Source organism: Alligator sinensis, unplaced genomic scaffold (genome assembly GCF_000455745.1).
Source record: "Alligator sinensis unplaced genomic scaffold, ASM45574v1 scaffold782_1, whole genome shotgun sequence".
Taxonomy (NCBI): domain Eukaryota; kingdom Metazoa; phylum Chordata; order Crocodylia; family Alligatoridae; genus Alligator; species Alligator sinensis.
In genome coordinates this window covers 231,475-243,870 of record NW_005843078.1, presented here as the reverse complement: position 1 = coordinate 243,870, position 12,396 = coordinate 231,475, and the positions used below count along the sequence as shown (strand labels likewise).

General features: G+C 56.9%; 1 protein-coding gene across 5 annotated transcripts; it reads right to left on the bottom strand.

Moving 5' to 3' along the window:
* Positions 1-4,223: 4,223 nt before the first annotated feature.
* On the bottom strand, positions 4,224-12,396 carry CDK5RAP1 (CDK5 regulatory subunit associated protein 1). Of its 5 annotated transcripts, none has more exons than XR_003092106.1 (15): positions 12,200-12,390; positions 11,745-12,050; positions 11,204-11,307; positions 10,751-10,785; positions 10,027-10,127; positions 9,651-9,810; positions 9,119-9,239; positions 7,964-8,194; positions 7,618-7,715; positions 7,200-7,255; positions 6,733-6,863; positions 6,560-6,626; positions 5,819-5,968; positions 5,177-5,305; positions 4,224-4,789 (listed from the first exon to the last, which is right to left on the bottom strand). XR_003092106.1 is itself a non-coding variant. In XM_025193618.1 (14 exons), exons 2-14 carry the CDS (start codon positions 12,028-12,030, stop codon positions 4,709-4,711), a joined length of 1,683 nt encoding a protein of 560 aa, XP_025049403.1. In that variant the 5' UTR covers positions 12,031-12,050; positions 12,254-12,390; the 3' UTR covers positions 4,247-4,708. The 5 variants fall into 5 exon arrangements, 3 of the variants coding, with proteins under 3 accessions (XP_025049403.1, XP_006037247.1, XP_014382037.1); XR_003092107.1 differs by having other exon boundaries at positions 4,225-4,789; positions 6,560-6,623; XM_025193618.1 differs by lacking the exon at positions 6,560-6,626 and having other exon boundaries at positions 4,247-4,789; positions 12,254-12,390.

The window sequence follows — 12,396 nt, the reverse complement described above, 5'->3', positions numbered from 1 at the left end:
TATAGCACCTGTGTGTTTTTAACAGGGGGATCTTTTATCTTATGTCTTCTATCTATGTGCAGAAGCTAATGTGGAAGCCATTTGCAAGCCATGTCGGATACAGAAGCATTTTGCAAAGAAAGCACTATGTCTAAATTCAATCATTATGTCTGACCTCTAATCGTATTTGTACCACAGAACTGTCATGACCCAAAAGGCATGATTTTGTGTGTGCTTCGGCACCAGAATTATCCCCGCCAAGTTGCAGAGCATTGCACGGGAGTGTTTCCTGTTGTAAGAGGAAACCCCAGTGCAGGGACGCGTTTCCCGCCTTTTCTGCAGCTTCTTTTGCAGGGTGCATTGCTCGAGTTGCGAGAGGAATGCACGGTGCAAAAGAGTTCCCACCACCGGTATGCAAATTTGTTCCCTGTGATTGGCTAGTGTTAAATTATTCACACGTGGCGGCTAACGATTGGCCTGTTAGCCGTATAAGAGGCTTGAGCGGTTTCTGCCCAAGCCGAAGAGGACTCCACATCCATCTCGTGGGGACTCTGGGTACACGGCAGGGTAATAAAAACCCTGTGTGAGATCCAGAGGAGCTTGGCGGCCTGATCCACCGCCCACCTCTTCCCATCTTCGAGCGTGACTTTTATAAGACGTATCTACGATTTCTATTTTGGTGGCTTGTTCACCCAGAGCATCCGGAGCTCTGCACCGTGGAGCCTAGCAACCTCCACGAGACCGTCTGTGTTGTCTGTCTGTAACCGCAACTCAATCAAGTTTTCCAGCCTGCACCGCTGCCATCTTGGTGTAAGTAAACAATCTTTAAAACTACCGATACGCATTTGTGCCTAATTCCAGCTCGACGGCCTTCCCTCTCCAACCCGGTGTGCCCGGGCTGCTGGCCACAGCCCGCGTGCAGCACGGAAAAGGGCTCGGGTCGCTCCCGGCCCGCACAAGAACCACCATATTTCCAAGGAAACGTGCTATATCATCATGTACAATTACCAGTTTCCCACAACAAAAATCACATTTCCACATATTTCCAGAAAAACATTCCCAAGCCACCAGAATTCTCCCAACGCAACCACATTTCCCCAAACATTTCCGCAAAAGCACATCCATATCACCACACACAATTACCAATGTCCCACCAAACCCCCCCCACCACAAAAACGTCTCAACTCACCACGAAGTTACCATATTTCCAAAAAAGGCCCTTTTTATCACCACGTACAGCTACCATTTTCCACAAAAAGCACATTTCCATTAAAAAGCTCCCAAATAAATCCCCACAGACTTCTCCCAATGTCACCATAATTCCCTCAAAATTTGCACAGAAACCCCCCCACATCACTGCACTAAATGCCTGACTTCCCACCCAGAAAATCACCACACTGCCAGAAAAAGGTCCCCAACCCACCACACAAAACGGGGATTTCCAAGCAGGCGCTGCAACGTGCCCACACAGCTCCACATACCGGCTCGCAGGCACATTTCCACACAGCCCCCGCAACCCCGCCGAGACCCCTGGGCCCTCCCGCGCTGCCACTGCCCCGGGTCCTGCCCCCGCCGCTGCAGAACGAGGCCAGGCATGACCGGGCCCTCACAAGAACGGCAACGAGCAGCGGGGCAAGGGGCAGGCGGTGTGAAGCAGCGTCCCGGCAGCACCAGCTCTGCAGTTCCTGCACTCAAGGAGGGAGCAGCCAGGCTGCAGCACCACGCGCGCAGATCAGATGAGAAATTGCAATAAAAATATCTTTTTCTGCAAGCTTTCGGGCTCATGCACCCGTCATCAGGCTCAGGGAAAGTTCAAGATGGTAAAAATGTCTCAGTTGGTCTAATAAAAGGTATCATTTTGGAACCAAGAGGTCTAGATTTTTGCATTTCTTTTTGTCTCAGACCAACACCACTATTACACAGATCCCTGAAACATGGACAATGCCAACTTTTAGACGATTTTGGATTATAAACTTCATTGCTGAACAACAAGAAAGATTTCTATACCTCCCTGCCTGCCATCTGACACCACCAGGGAAGAAATCCTGCTTGATCTACACAACAAAGAGTAAGCTCACAAATAGACTCTCATGGACCCAGAGGGACAGTTGTCCAGCTTCTGCTTCCTCTGTGTTAAAATGAAGTTTATTTCCTACATATAGGGACTTTTTACTATCTTGAACTTTCCCTGAGCCTGATGAAGGGCACATGAGCCCAAAAGCTTGCAGAAAAAGATTTTTTTTTGCAGTTTCTCAGTTGATCTAATAAAAGTTTGTCCTTTAGCACAGCTCAGTGCTGGCCTGAAACAAAGCCAGGATATGGCAGTTTCACCCGTGTGGGAAAGCAGCCTGACCCCTCTGGAAGGCCCAGTCCCAGCAACAGCGATCGGTCTACTGCTACTGGGGACTGTGATGGCATGAGTGCTGGGTGCCCACGAGTGCCCTTGCTTCCTGCTTCCTGGCACTGGTCTGACTCCTCGCACATGGGGGGGGCCTAAGGTTCAGAAACAGGGAGGAAGAACAGAGCATCCTGCTGGTTAGGTGGAGTCAAGTGGCATATTTATTAACAAAGCAGCATGATGCAGCAGCCTGGCTTCCTTGTGCCAGCTGGGTAGAATTGGCCGTGACTTCTGCACACACTGTGCAGCAGATCAGGCCTCAGGATGGCGCTGATCGCTGGCCAAGAGTTTGCGGGAGGCCAGCCATGAACACTTGCCAGACAGCTTTAACTGGGGGCATTGCGTCACAGCTAGGGGCGAGGGAGGGGGTGCCAACATCTCCCATCTCCCTGAAGGCACAGCAGGCTCTGCTGGAACAAAAACTGCTTGGGTGTGGGGCCCCAGCAGCCCTTGGCTCCCTGCAGCATAGGCACAGTTGGACCCCAATGGCCTCACAGCTGGAGTCCCTGAGTCAGAAGGGAGCTGACCTTTGGGGTAATGATCCTTCTAGGGAATGGTGCAGGGCTGGGGCTGTGAGCAGGGAATCAGAGGGTAGACACGTAGCAGGAAGGCTCCTTGTCTAGCTGGGAGGATGTGTTTAGTCCACAGGCAGGCCCTGAGCTTCCCTGTCTCTGAGGCAGCGAGGTTCCTGGCTGCAGCCAAGTGCAGTGGTGAGGCCCTGCCTGGAGCCAAGCCCAGCCTGCCTCATGGAGCATCCTTTGAGCCCAGAGCTTTCCATGGAGCTGGGGGAGGGTGGCTCCTATCCACATGCAGGGAGCCTGCTCCGAGGCACTGGAAATCCAACACATTGAGCAGACTCACTTAATCAAGTCTGCTGGAGCAGGAAAATTAATGCACTCCAGCAGACTCTAGTGTCACGTTAATCAGTGTCCCTGCGCTGGAAAATGGCAGCAGGATGCTTTGAACCAAAGCTCGTTCGATGAGCTTTAGTTCAAAGTGCCCTGCTGCCATTTTTCAGCACAGGGAGGCTGATACACGTGACACTTGGGCACTTTTAATTAGTGCAGCTTGTTAATTAAAGCAATTCCCCACCCCCCACTCCATGCCTCCCACAGCACATGTAAAAATGCCTGGGGTGACCAACCTCAATACTTCGCACTGTAGAACGGAAGCAGTCTCCCTTGCCCCAGGCATACTTATAAAGGCTCTGCTGTGTGTGAAATGCTCTCCTGAAGGCCCCCGCCAGCACTTGTGCTTTGGTTTTGTGAACAAGGCCTCCGCCTGGGGTGTTGGAACTGTAGGTTTGAGTCCTGTTCACTCTAAGTATTGCCCTGTATGAAGTGAACAAGGGGAGAACCTGAAGGAGACTTCTGAGCTTTCAGCTTGTGGCTTGATAGGAGAGGTCTTTGTTTATGATGCAGGAGACCTGCGTACAAGACCTGCCTCTGACCAAAAATCTATGTGAGGCCCAAACAGGAACGACGCATGCCCCCAGAGGCACAGTGACTGCCCGCAGGTGGTGTCAGCAGCGAGCGGGGAGCTCACAGCCGTGGCAGTGTGGGCCAAGTGGAGAGCTCCCACAGGTGGTGGCGGTGGTAACCACAAACAGAAGCTGCCAGCAGCATCCAGTGGCAATCTGGGACTGCCCACAGACGCTGTCGGTAGCGGGAGGGGTGGCGAGCGACAACCACCTGCCAGCAACGTCAACAGCGCTTTTCGCAGGGGGCACACCACCAATCTCAAGGGGTGCATATGCACCCCCTACCCGTCGCCAATGTTCAGGAGCACTCTGGACTCCCAGAGAGAAGGCAGCCTGACATCTAGCTGTTCCTGGAAGGCATGGTGAAACTGTAACCCAAGCACTGCTGTGCTCCCAGGACCCCTCTACCCTCTGGACGGAGCAGGACCTGTCCTTCCACCCCTCCTCCAATGGTGACGAGAAGTATCAGACACACATTTGAAAAGAGCACATTCTGTAATTTGCACTTCCCTGGTACCCTCCCGCCCAACAGCCTCAAGACATTCACAAACCATGGTGGGGCAATGCCAGCCCCTCCTTCTCCCCATCCCCGCTCTGGCCAGGGACCAGCCCCCCGGGTGCACAGAACACAGACCCACGCTCCCCCCAATCCCAGTTTCTACCCTTGCTCAGGCTCTCTGCCTGAACTGGAGTCACATTTCCCACAAGCAGCAGGGCTGCAGTGTCTTTGTAGTGCTGGGGGCACATGGGTTTCCCACAGAGCCAGCTGCACTTGACCAGGTTGCAGGGACCAGGGCAGGATTCTATTCCCTCCTGAGCAGCAGCTGGTCATGAGTGGTGGCAGCCAGGCATCAGCAGTAAACTGCTGATTCCCGGAGGGTGGTGTGGCGAAGCAAGACTCCCCTCAGTGTCTGGGAGCTGGCAGAGGTGATCTGAAAGACAAGAGCAGCATGTGGCTGGGGGGAGGCAGCCCCCCACTCCAGCCCCTTCTAGCACTACCGGCTGCAGGGAACCCATGGGGGTGCATGGGGAAGCCTTCCACCTTTGCTAGTCTCGGGTAGGATCATGACAGCAATCACCGTAGGGCTGCGGTCTGCTGGTAACCTGCAGTTAACGTGGGCCTAGGAGCCCCCAGCAAGGCAAGAGCACTGGGCAACGGTGGGGCTCCATGTTTCCAGCACAAGGCAGCAGCAGGAAGAGTTCCTAGCTGTGCCTGAAGTGCACAGCCATGCAGGTTGCCAGCCCAGCCCTGCCACAGCTTCCAGACCAACCCTCTCACCCAGGCCTTCCCCAGCACAGAGAACTCTGCGCACCCTCACCTTCACCAGCACGTAGTCACCTGGCTGAGCTCTGGCTGCAGCCCTGTCCTCCAGCTCACGGTTAGCAATTATCACCTTCATGTTGCCATCGTTGCGGCCGCTCAGCTCTGAGGCTGAGCGCTTGCTGGGCTGGGGGAGGATTGGGAGCATTATTGGGCAGCAGTAACTGACTTGCTGCTGGGCTTAGTGGCACGGGGAATTGAGCACGATGGGCTGTACTAACAGCCCCTGTGTCGTTAAGTGCTCCTGTTTGTGCTGTGCAGATGTCAGGGCTCAAGGGCCTGAGACACACCTCAGGGCAGGTCTCTCTCCCCCACACCCTTCGCTTCATAGGGACATCAACTCTTCAGTTCTTCCCTGCCCCTGCAAGTCCTGTTTGGGGGCCTTCCTTCACCTGTTGCATCCCTGGACTGGGGCAGGGTTCCAGGCCCCTAAGCAGAAATGGTTTCTGTTGGGTGCTTCCATGGGCTCAGCTCAGCCCCCTGGAAAATCAGCCCCGAGCCGTGCCCAAAAGAAGGAAATCACACTCCTGGGCACATGCATGCTGGCACAGGCAAGACAGTACCCTGAAAGCCCCGTGACCTAGGAGCTGCCAGGTTAGCAGGGGCAGCAGATGCCACATCCCACTTAGGCTGCACTCACCCCTTCCACCAGCACCAGCTGTGTGCAACCCACCAAGGCCCCATTGACCCTGGCTGCCTCCTCCCGGAAGACGGAGATGAGCTCCTTCAGCCGCTGGTGCTTCACCTCTGCCGGCACGTCGTCCTGCAGTCGGTGGTACGCCTGAGTTTTCTGCAACAACCAGCGGAATGAAAGCCCCTGTCAGGCTCAGTGCTGCACCCTGCCCCTGACAACTGGGCCTGGCTGCATGCCAGACAGGGAAAAACCCTCTGCAGGGCACGTGCAACAGTCCCAGTCCCTGAGAGGACTCTTTCCTCAACCAGTCGCACTCTTGCCATCCCCCCACCATGCTCCTGGAGCAGCCTCTTACTGCCTCTTTAAAAACCTTCTAAGTTGCTTAGTAGCTGGGGAGGCACCAGTCACCTTGAGCCTGGCTATGAACCACAGGTGCAAAATTTCCCACTGGCAAAGACAAACCCACCAGGAGTCAGGTCAGCAGAGACAGAGGAGCTCTAGGCTTGGCTCAGCTCCCTTTAGAAGGCAACTGCCCACACACTGGATCACCTGCCTGCAAGCACAACCCCCTCACCTGTACAGAGCACTTTGCAAGGGCCAGGCACCCCATGTGTGTATGTATGACCACTCCAGAGGGTGGCTGGACATGGCCTCATCCCATGGCTGTGTCCTGTCCTGTGAGGCTGTGCTACGTAACTGTACAGTCAAGGACACTAGACCCTGCGGGGCAGGAGCTTCCTCACTCACCACACACGCTGCCACATCCCTTTGGAGCGTCACACAGGGGATTCAATACCCTGTGATATCCCACCTGCTGGGGCAGGAAAAGTGTCCCTGTTGCAAGTCTTCTTAGAGCCCCTTAGAGCTGCAGGGTGTAGGGGCATGGAAAGGATATAGCAATACCCACAGACAGAACTCACCTGCCTCATGCTGTAGGCAAAGAGGAAGCCTACATTGTAGCCCACTTCCCGAAGCAGGGACAGCGTCTGCTGGTGGTCCTCTTCCGTCTCCCCACAGAAGCCCGCGATGAAATCACTGCTGAGGCTCACCCCTGTCAGAGGCATGGGGTGAGACTGGGAGGAGCAGAGGTCCTGCTTCCGGGGGACAGTCAAGGGGATTGATTTCCCAGCAGGACTCCTACACACAGCTCTCTCCCAGTCTGTAGTGGCAGGCTGGTCTGAGAGCATAAAGCACTTTAGCCACAAAGTGAGTGCCAGACAGGCCACAGCTGGCAGATCCCTTCAGGGGAAGATGGCGGGTTTCCACGCCTGCCCCTCCAACTACCAAAAACAACGGCCCAACACAGCCCTGAGCAGCAGGCCCACAGGTACGGCAGGAGCCGAGCAAGGGGAATATGTGCAGCAGTGCCTGGGCCACAGGCTCCTACCTGGGATGGAGTCCCGCACGTGGTGCACCAGCTCCAGGTAAGCTTCTCTGGTGTATCTGTGATGAAAGGCACGGGGTGGGCTGGTTAGACAGCTGAGGGGAGGGGACACAAGGGCAGCCAGGGAGCTGGGCCCAGATTGGAAGAGCAGCAAGCTGGTGAAGTGTGTTGCCTCCACTCAACAGAGCAGTTCCAGTCCAACTGCCCAAAAGGTTTGGCCCATGCTCTGCCAGGCACGTGGCAAGTTGAGGTCTCCCCTTCTAAAAAGCAGCTAAAAAGGCCTCCAGCAGGCAAGAAGCTCTTGGAAGTGTGATGCTGTCAGGAGCTGCAGAGGTGGACTCAGCCTCATCACAAGTCCACCGACCCCGCTGTCTGGACAGCAGCACTTGGCACAGCAGGAGGGGACAGCCGCCAGACTCACCCGCGCCGCATGGCCTGCAGGATGCGTGTGCTGCCGCTCTGCGCAGGGAGGTGCAACTGTTTGCAGATGTTGTGCCTTTCCTGGATGAGCTGCAGCACCTGCCCGTGGCACAGAGGAAGGGCTGTCACAGACTGGCCCAGCCACACACGGCTGCACCCTGGAGGAAAGGGGGCAGACTTCCCTGCAGAGGACAGCTGCAAGCACCCAGCAGGGCTTGCTCAAGGCAGAGGCTCTGCCAGATCAGGCTCCCCTCCCCTGGGGTTGCAGTGCCCTGGCAAGGAGACAGGCTCCCACGGAAAAACCGTGTTCCCGTGAGCTGAGCCAGCTGTGGGCTCTGCACACTCACCTCATCGGGGAAGTCCTTGGGGTGTGAGGAGGTGAAGCGGATGCGGATTTCAGGGTCAATGCGGGAGACCTGGTCCAGGAGGTGGGAGAAGCGCAGGCCTCCTGGCTTGGCCTTGTAGATGGTGCTGAAACCACGGCTCAGGCTGGGTGCAGCAGCCGAGCAGAACTGGACCTCAGAGGTGTCCCGGAAGCTGTTGACATTCTGGCCCAGCAGGGTCACCTCCTTCACCCCCTGCAGAGATGGACCAAGGGCATGTGAGGCACAGGGGGAGGCTCCCGCACCCAGCACATGACAGAGCCGGTGTTTGGGCACAGCCATGGCTCTGCACAGCTGCCCCTGGGGGAGATGCTTCCCAGTGGGGTAGAAGGGTTGGGCGGGGTGGAAGCCTGAGAGGGTAAAGCAGGGTAAAGCTGCCATCTGGCTGACACATCTGGGTTTCCTGGGCAGCCTAGCCTCCCCAGCCCACTTCCCAGAGGTGCCCAGCCCTCACAAGTGCCAGTGAGGGCACTAAGAGGAGACATGTAAATGCCTGGGCCCTTGCCCCTGCCCACTGCCCAGCAGGGAATGCTTGGCCGCGGGCAGGCTGGGAAAGACACAAAGATGCAGTGCTTTTCATTCCATCCAGGAAGAGCACACACCAACTGCTGAAGCTTCCTTAGCCCGACGAAGGGTTTTTGAACCCAAAAGCTTGCTTAATAACTATTCTCCAACCATTTGGGTTGGTCTAATAAAAGATATCAAATTCACCCAAGGAACCGTGCATTCAGCATCTAATTCTCATGGAGTTGCCCCAACCGGCAGGTCCCAGACCCCCTACAGGTGCAGGCAGCCCCAGTCTCTCACTGCCTGGGCTTCTGAAAAGGTAGGGCTTCCAGCAAGAGGGAGCATCACCACCTTCCTCTTTTCCCCAGAACCAGCTCCTGAGGAGTCTCCCTGTGTCCATGCAGGTGTTCCTGGGTCCCTAGAGAGATGCCCCTGCCTGCCAACCTTTTGCACTGAACCCCTAGCTGCCACATCTGTGCATCACCCTATCCAGCGGCCTGTTTAGGGTGCCTCCCGGGACAGCAGAAACCAGGACAGCACCACAAAGCAAAGGAGCCTGCAGAAACCTATACCCAGAGCAGCCCTGCAAGAGGCAATCCTCTGGCCTGTCACCTGATCCGACAGCATTTTCACTTCCTGCAGGATGGAGGCAATGGGCCTGCTCCTCTCACGGCCACGGGTGAAGGGGACGATGCAGTAGCTGCACATGTTGTCGCAGCCTCGCATGACGGAGCTGTGCAGGGGAAAGGGCAACAATCAGAGCCCAAGGAGCCGCCTGCCACCCACCCTGCCCCTGTTCACACTGGCCTGGTGCCCTGTGCACACAGGTCCCACTGACTCTGGGCTGGGCCGTGCCATGTGGGAGATGCATGTTCCCTCCATCTGCCAGCACAATGTCATGGCTGTTCACAGAGTCATAGGAAAACGAGGCTTCAAGGGCCCTTGAGGGATCATCTGGTCCTAGCCCCTGCTCTGGGATCCTGTGGCCCAGTCCACGCACTCAGTGCTCCGCTTTTATGCAGTGACACAGGTTGGGACCAAGCAGGCTTTCCCCATGTCACCCTCTGCCCCTGGCTGAGAGATGGATCAGGGGCCTGGAGCCTTACCAAAGACATGGAGGAAACAAACAAGCCTGGGCTCTTACACAAATGCGGAGGTAGCATTCAGGCTGGTCTGGACAGGCAGGACATCGGCATCCACCGCCAGCAGACGGGGAAGGTCTCTGTAGGCGTCAGGGCCTGCCACGATGTCCACCAGCCTCTCCTGGTGCAGGATCTTCTCCTTCAGCCTCTCAGCCATGCAGCCTGAGGCCAGGAAACATGCAGCATCAGAGAGGGGCTCATCCATGGCCACAAGCCCTGCGTGCACATGCCAGCCACCACTGTGCTCTCCCTCCTCAGAAAGGGCTTTATGCCCCAGGGAAACCAGCATTGTGGGGCAAAGCAAACGGGCCTCTCATCAGCACAGGCGACCCCACCCCTGCCCTGACTCCGCAGTCACACTCAGACCCCATGTGGTACCAAGGATGCCAATTCGGAGGGGAGCCTGTGTCCGGCGCCGCTTGGATTTCAGAGCCTTTAGTTGCTGCAGGCGGTTCCAGATGGCCTGCTCGGCCTTCTCCCTAGGAGCCACAAGACCCTGGGTTACCACCTTGGCACTGTCCCAGCATCTGAGGGGCAGGGAAGCAGGTTTCCCTCCCTGTCTCCAACAAGGCCCGCAGAACCAAAGCAACACGCTTAAGTGTTGGAGGAAGATATGGCCAGTCTCCCTGCTGGGGACCTTGGCCTTCCACTCTGAAACACTTTCTTCCTGTCCTGGGGAGTGGAACGGTCTCGTGGCTGACAAGGACATTCTGCAGCAGGCCAAGAAACGTGGCAGAAGTGCCCACTTGCCCTGCGAGCAAACTGCATCCCACAACAGAGGAGGAGACAACAAGAACAGTCAGCATTGGAAGAAGCATTGAGGCCGTTTCAGTTGTAACAAGAAAGCTGCTGCTTCTCTCTTTTCTTGTGTGCGTGTGACACTTCTCTAGGTGTCTGCTGGGTTTATTTATGGCCTGTGCTGCCGCAGGGAGCGGGCTCATCTAAGCCCAGAGCCGACAGGGCAATGCCAGAGTAGATCTGCACGCGCTACAGCCAGTCTAGCCCACCACACTCCCCCCACAGCACACTCAGATGTCACCTCCCCAAGAGTCCCAGGGGAGCTCCAGAACGTAACAGCAATTCTGAAGTGCATGGCACTTACCTGATGGAACAGGTGACGAGGAGAATGACATCTGCCTAATTAGGGAAGACAGAGGGGAGAGGCTTCAGAAGCCAAACAAAGCAGAGAAGCAGGAGGACTCCCTGCATTGGCATGGAAGGAGGTGTCACTAGCATGCAGGCAGCCAGTTCAGTCTGCACGTGCGTGCACACAAACACCTTGCCCCTCCAAGACCCCAGAGAGAGAATGGAGAGAAAAGAGCCCCACATCCTCAACGGAAGGGACAAATGCATTGAGTTAAAGCCTGGCCACAAGCTCCCTCCAGCCACTAATGACAGACACCATCATTAAGAAAGAAAAACAAGATGTGCCCACAGATTGTGTCAGTTTTAGATGCTGTCCAGGGCTTGGGTTTGCAAGGAGCTGGCAAGCAGAACAACCCCACTACACTGCCCTGGTGACAGCCCCCACACAGGGTGAGGGCAGCAGCCCTACCTCCTCCAAGCTCTTGGTCCTCAGATAGCCATTCTTCTGGAGGATGGCCCAGGCGATGTCTGTGTCATTCACGTTCATTTGGCAGCCGTAGGTCTCCAGGTACACTACAACCAGACAGCAGGTTATCAGGCTGAACAGGGCAAGGAACATACTAGGGGGCTCTTTCCCAGGAAGGGGATGCAAGCACTGGTGTACTACGCCTGTCTTGCACTCAGGGCTGACTTGAGCATCTCGCTCCCAAGCTGCCTTCATCTCAGCACATGAGCTGCCTGGCTTGAGGGACAGACCAGGAGCTCACTTCTATGCCTGCCCAGGGCGCTGCCCAGCCCTAGCATTTCCTCCAGGTGGCCCAGCCCAGCCCAGCCCCAACCCCAACCCTGTGACTCTCCATTGCCAGGACCTGAAGCACCCGTACTATGACCGTGAGGAGACCAGACTCTCCCACAACTCCTGCATGTCACAACACCCGGGAGGTGAGGGCACGTGGAGAAGAGACTGAGACCACTGCCGAGAGAGGGGCAGGCAGGACAGGAACACAAACCTTTCCTCCCTGCCTCTGGGAGGGTGCTGGGCACCAGATACGGCACCGGCTCCTCCAGCCCTTCTGTCAGCTCACACGGAGGCTCCTGAGGCGGGGAGGCAGCTCTTAAGAACTGCTGCAGCGTCGGCCCTGCTGCCAGCTTGGCGCTCAGCTTCTCCAGGCCCTGCTTCTTCCCGGGCTGGGCACCAGCGGAAGAGCCTGCCCTGACCTCCATGCGCATTGCCCAGGACGCGGGCCACCAGGTCATCCCGGCACTGCCCAACGCGCGCTTCAAGGGCTGCAGCATCCCGGCAGAGCCCAGACAACCTACAACACACCAGAGCCATGCTTGCAGCAGCCAGTCCTCCTCTACCGCAAAGAGACGCTTCACAAGGCCCAGGGCCTTCCACCCTCCCAGTAAACACGGGGCATGCCCCGGTCCGGGGTTTGACTCTGCCAAGGCCAGGTGCCCGCACCTCCCCGTGCCTCTGCTGGCAGAACCGGGGCGGCAGCGACCCACAGAGCAGGACCTGGCACGAGCTCTCGTCGCAGGCGGGGCTCACCGAGCCAGGGCCGAGTCCCTCACAGGGCAGACCCGGCACGGCACGGCAGCGCCACGGAGCCCAGGCCGCGCCCCCACCCGCTGGGGCAGAGCCAGCCCGACCTCGCTCCG

What these genes read in the sequence shown, in the direction of transcription:
- CDK5RAP1 (XM_014526551.2), bottom strand. Translation starts at nt 12,030, where the DNA reads ATGCTGCAGCCCTTGAAGCGCGCGTTGGGCAGTGCCGGGATGACCTGG. An exon ending in AATGCTACCTCCGCATTTGT is followed by an intron (nt 9,240 to 9,650) that starts GTAAGAGCCCAG and finishes TCCCCTGCACAG; the next exon opens with CTCCGTCATGCGAGGCTGCG. An exon ending in TTGCCTACAGCATGAGGCAG is followed by an intron (nt 5,969 to 6,732) that starts GTGAGTTCTGTC and finishes TGGTTGTTGCAG; the next exon opens with AAAACTCAGGCGTACCACCG.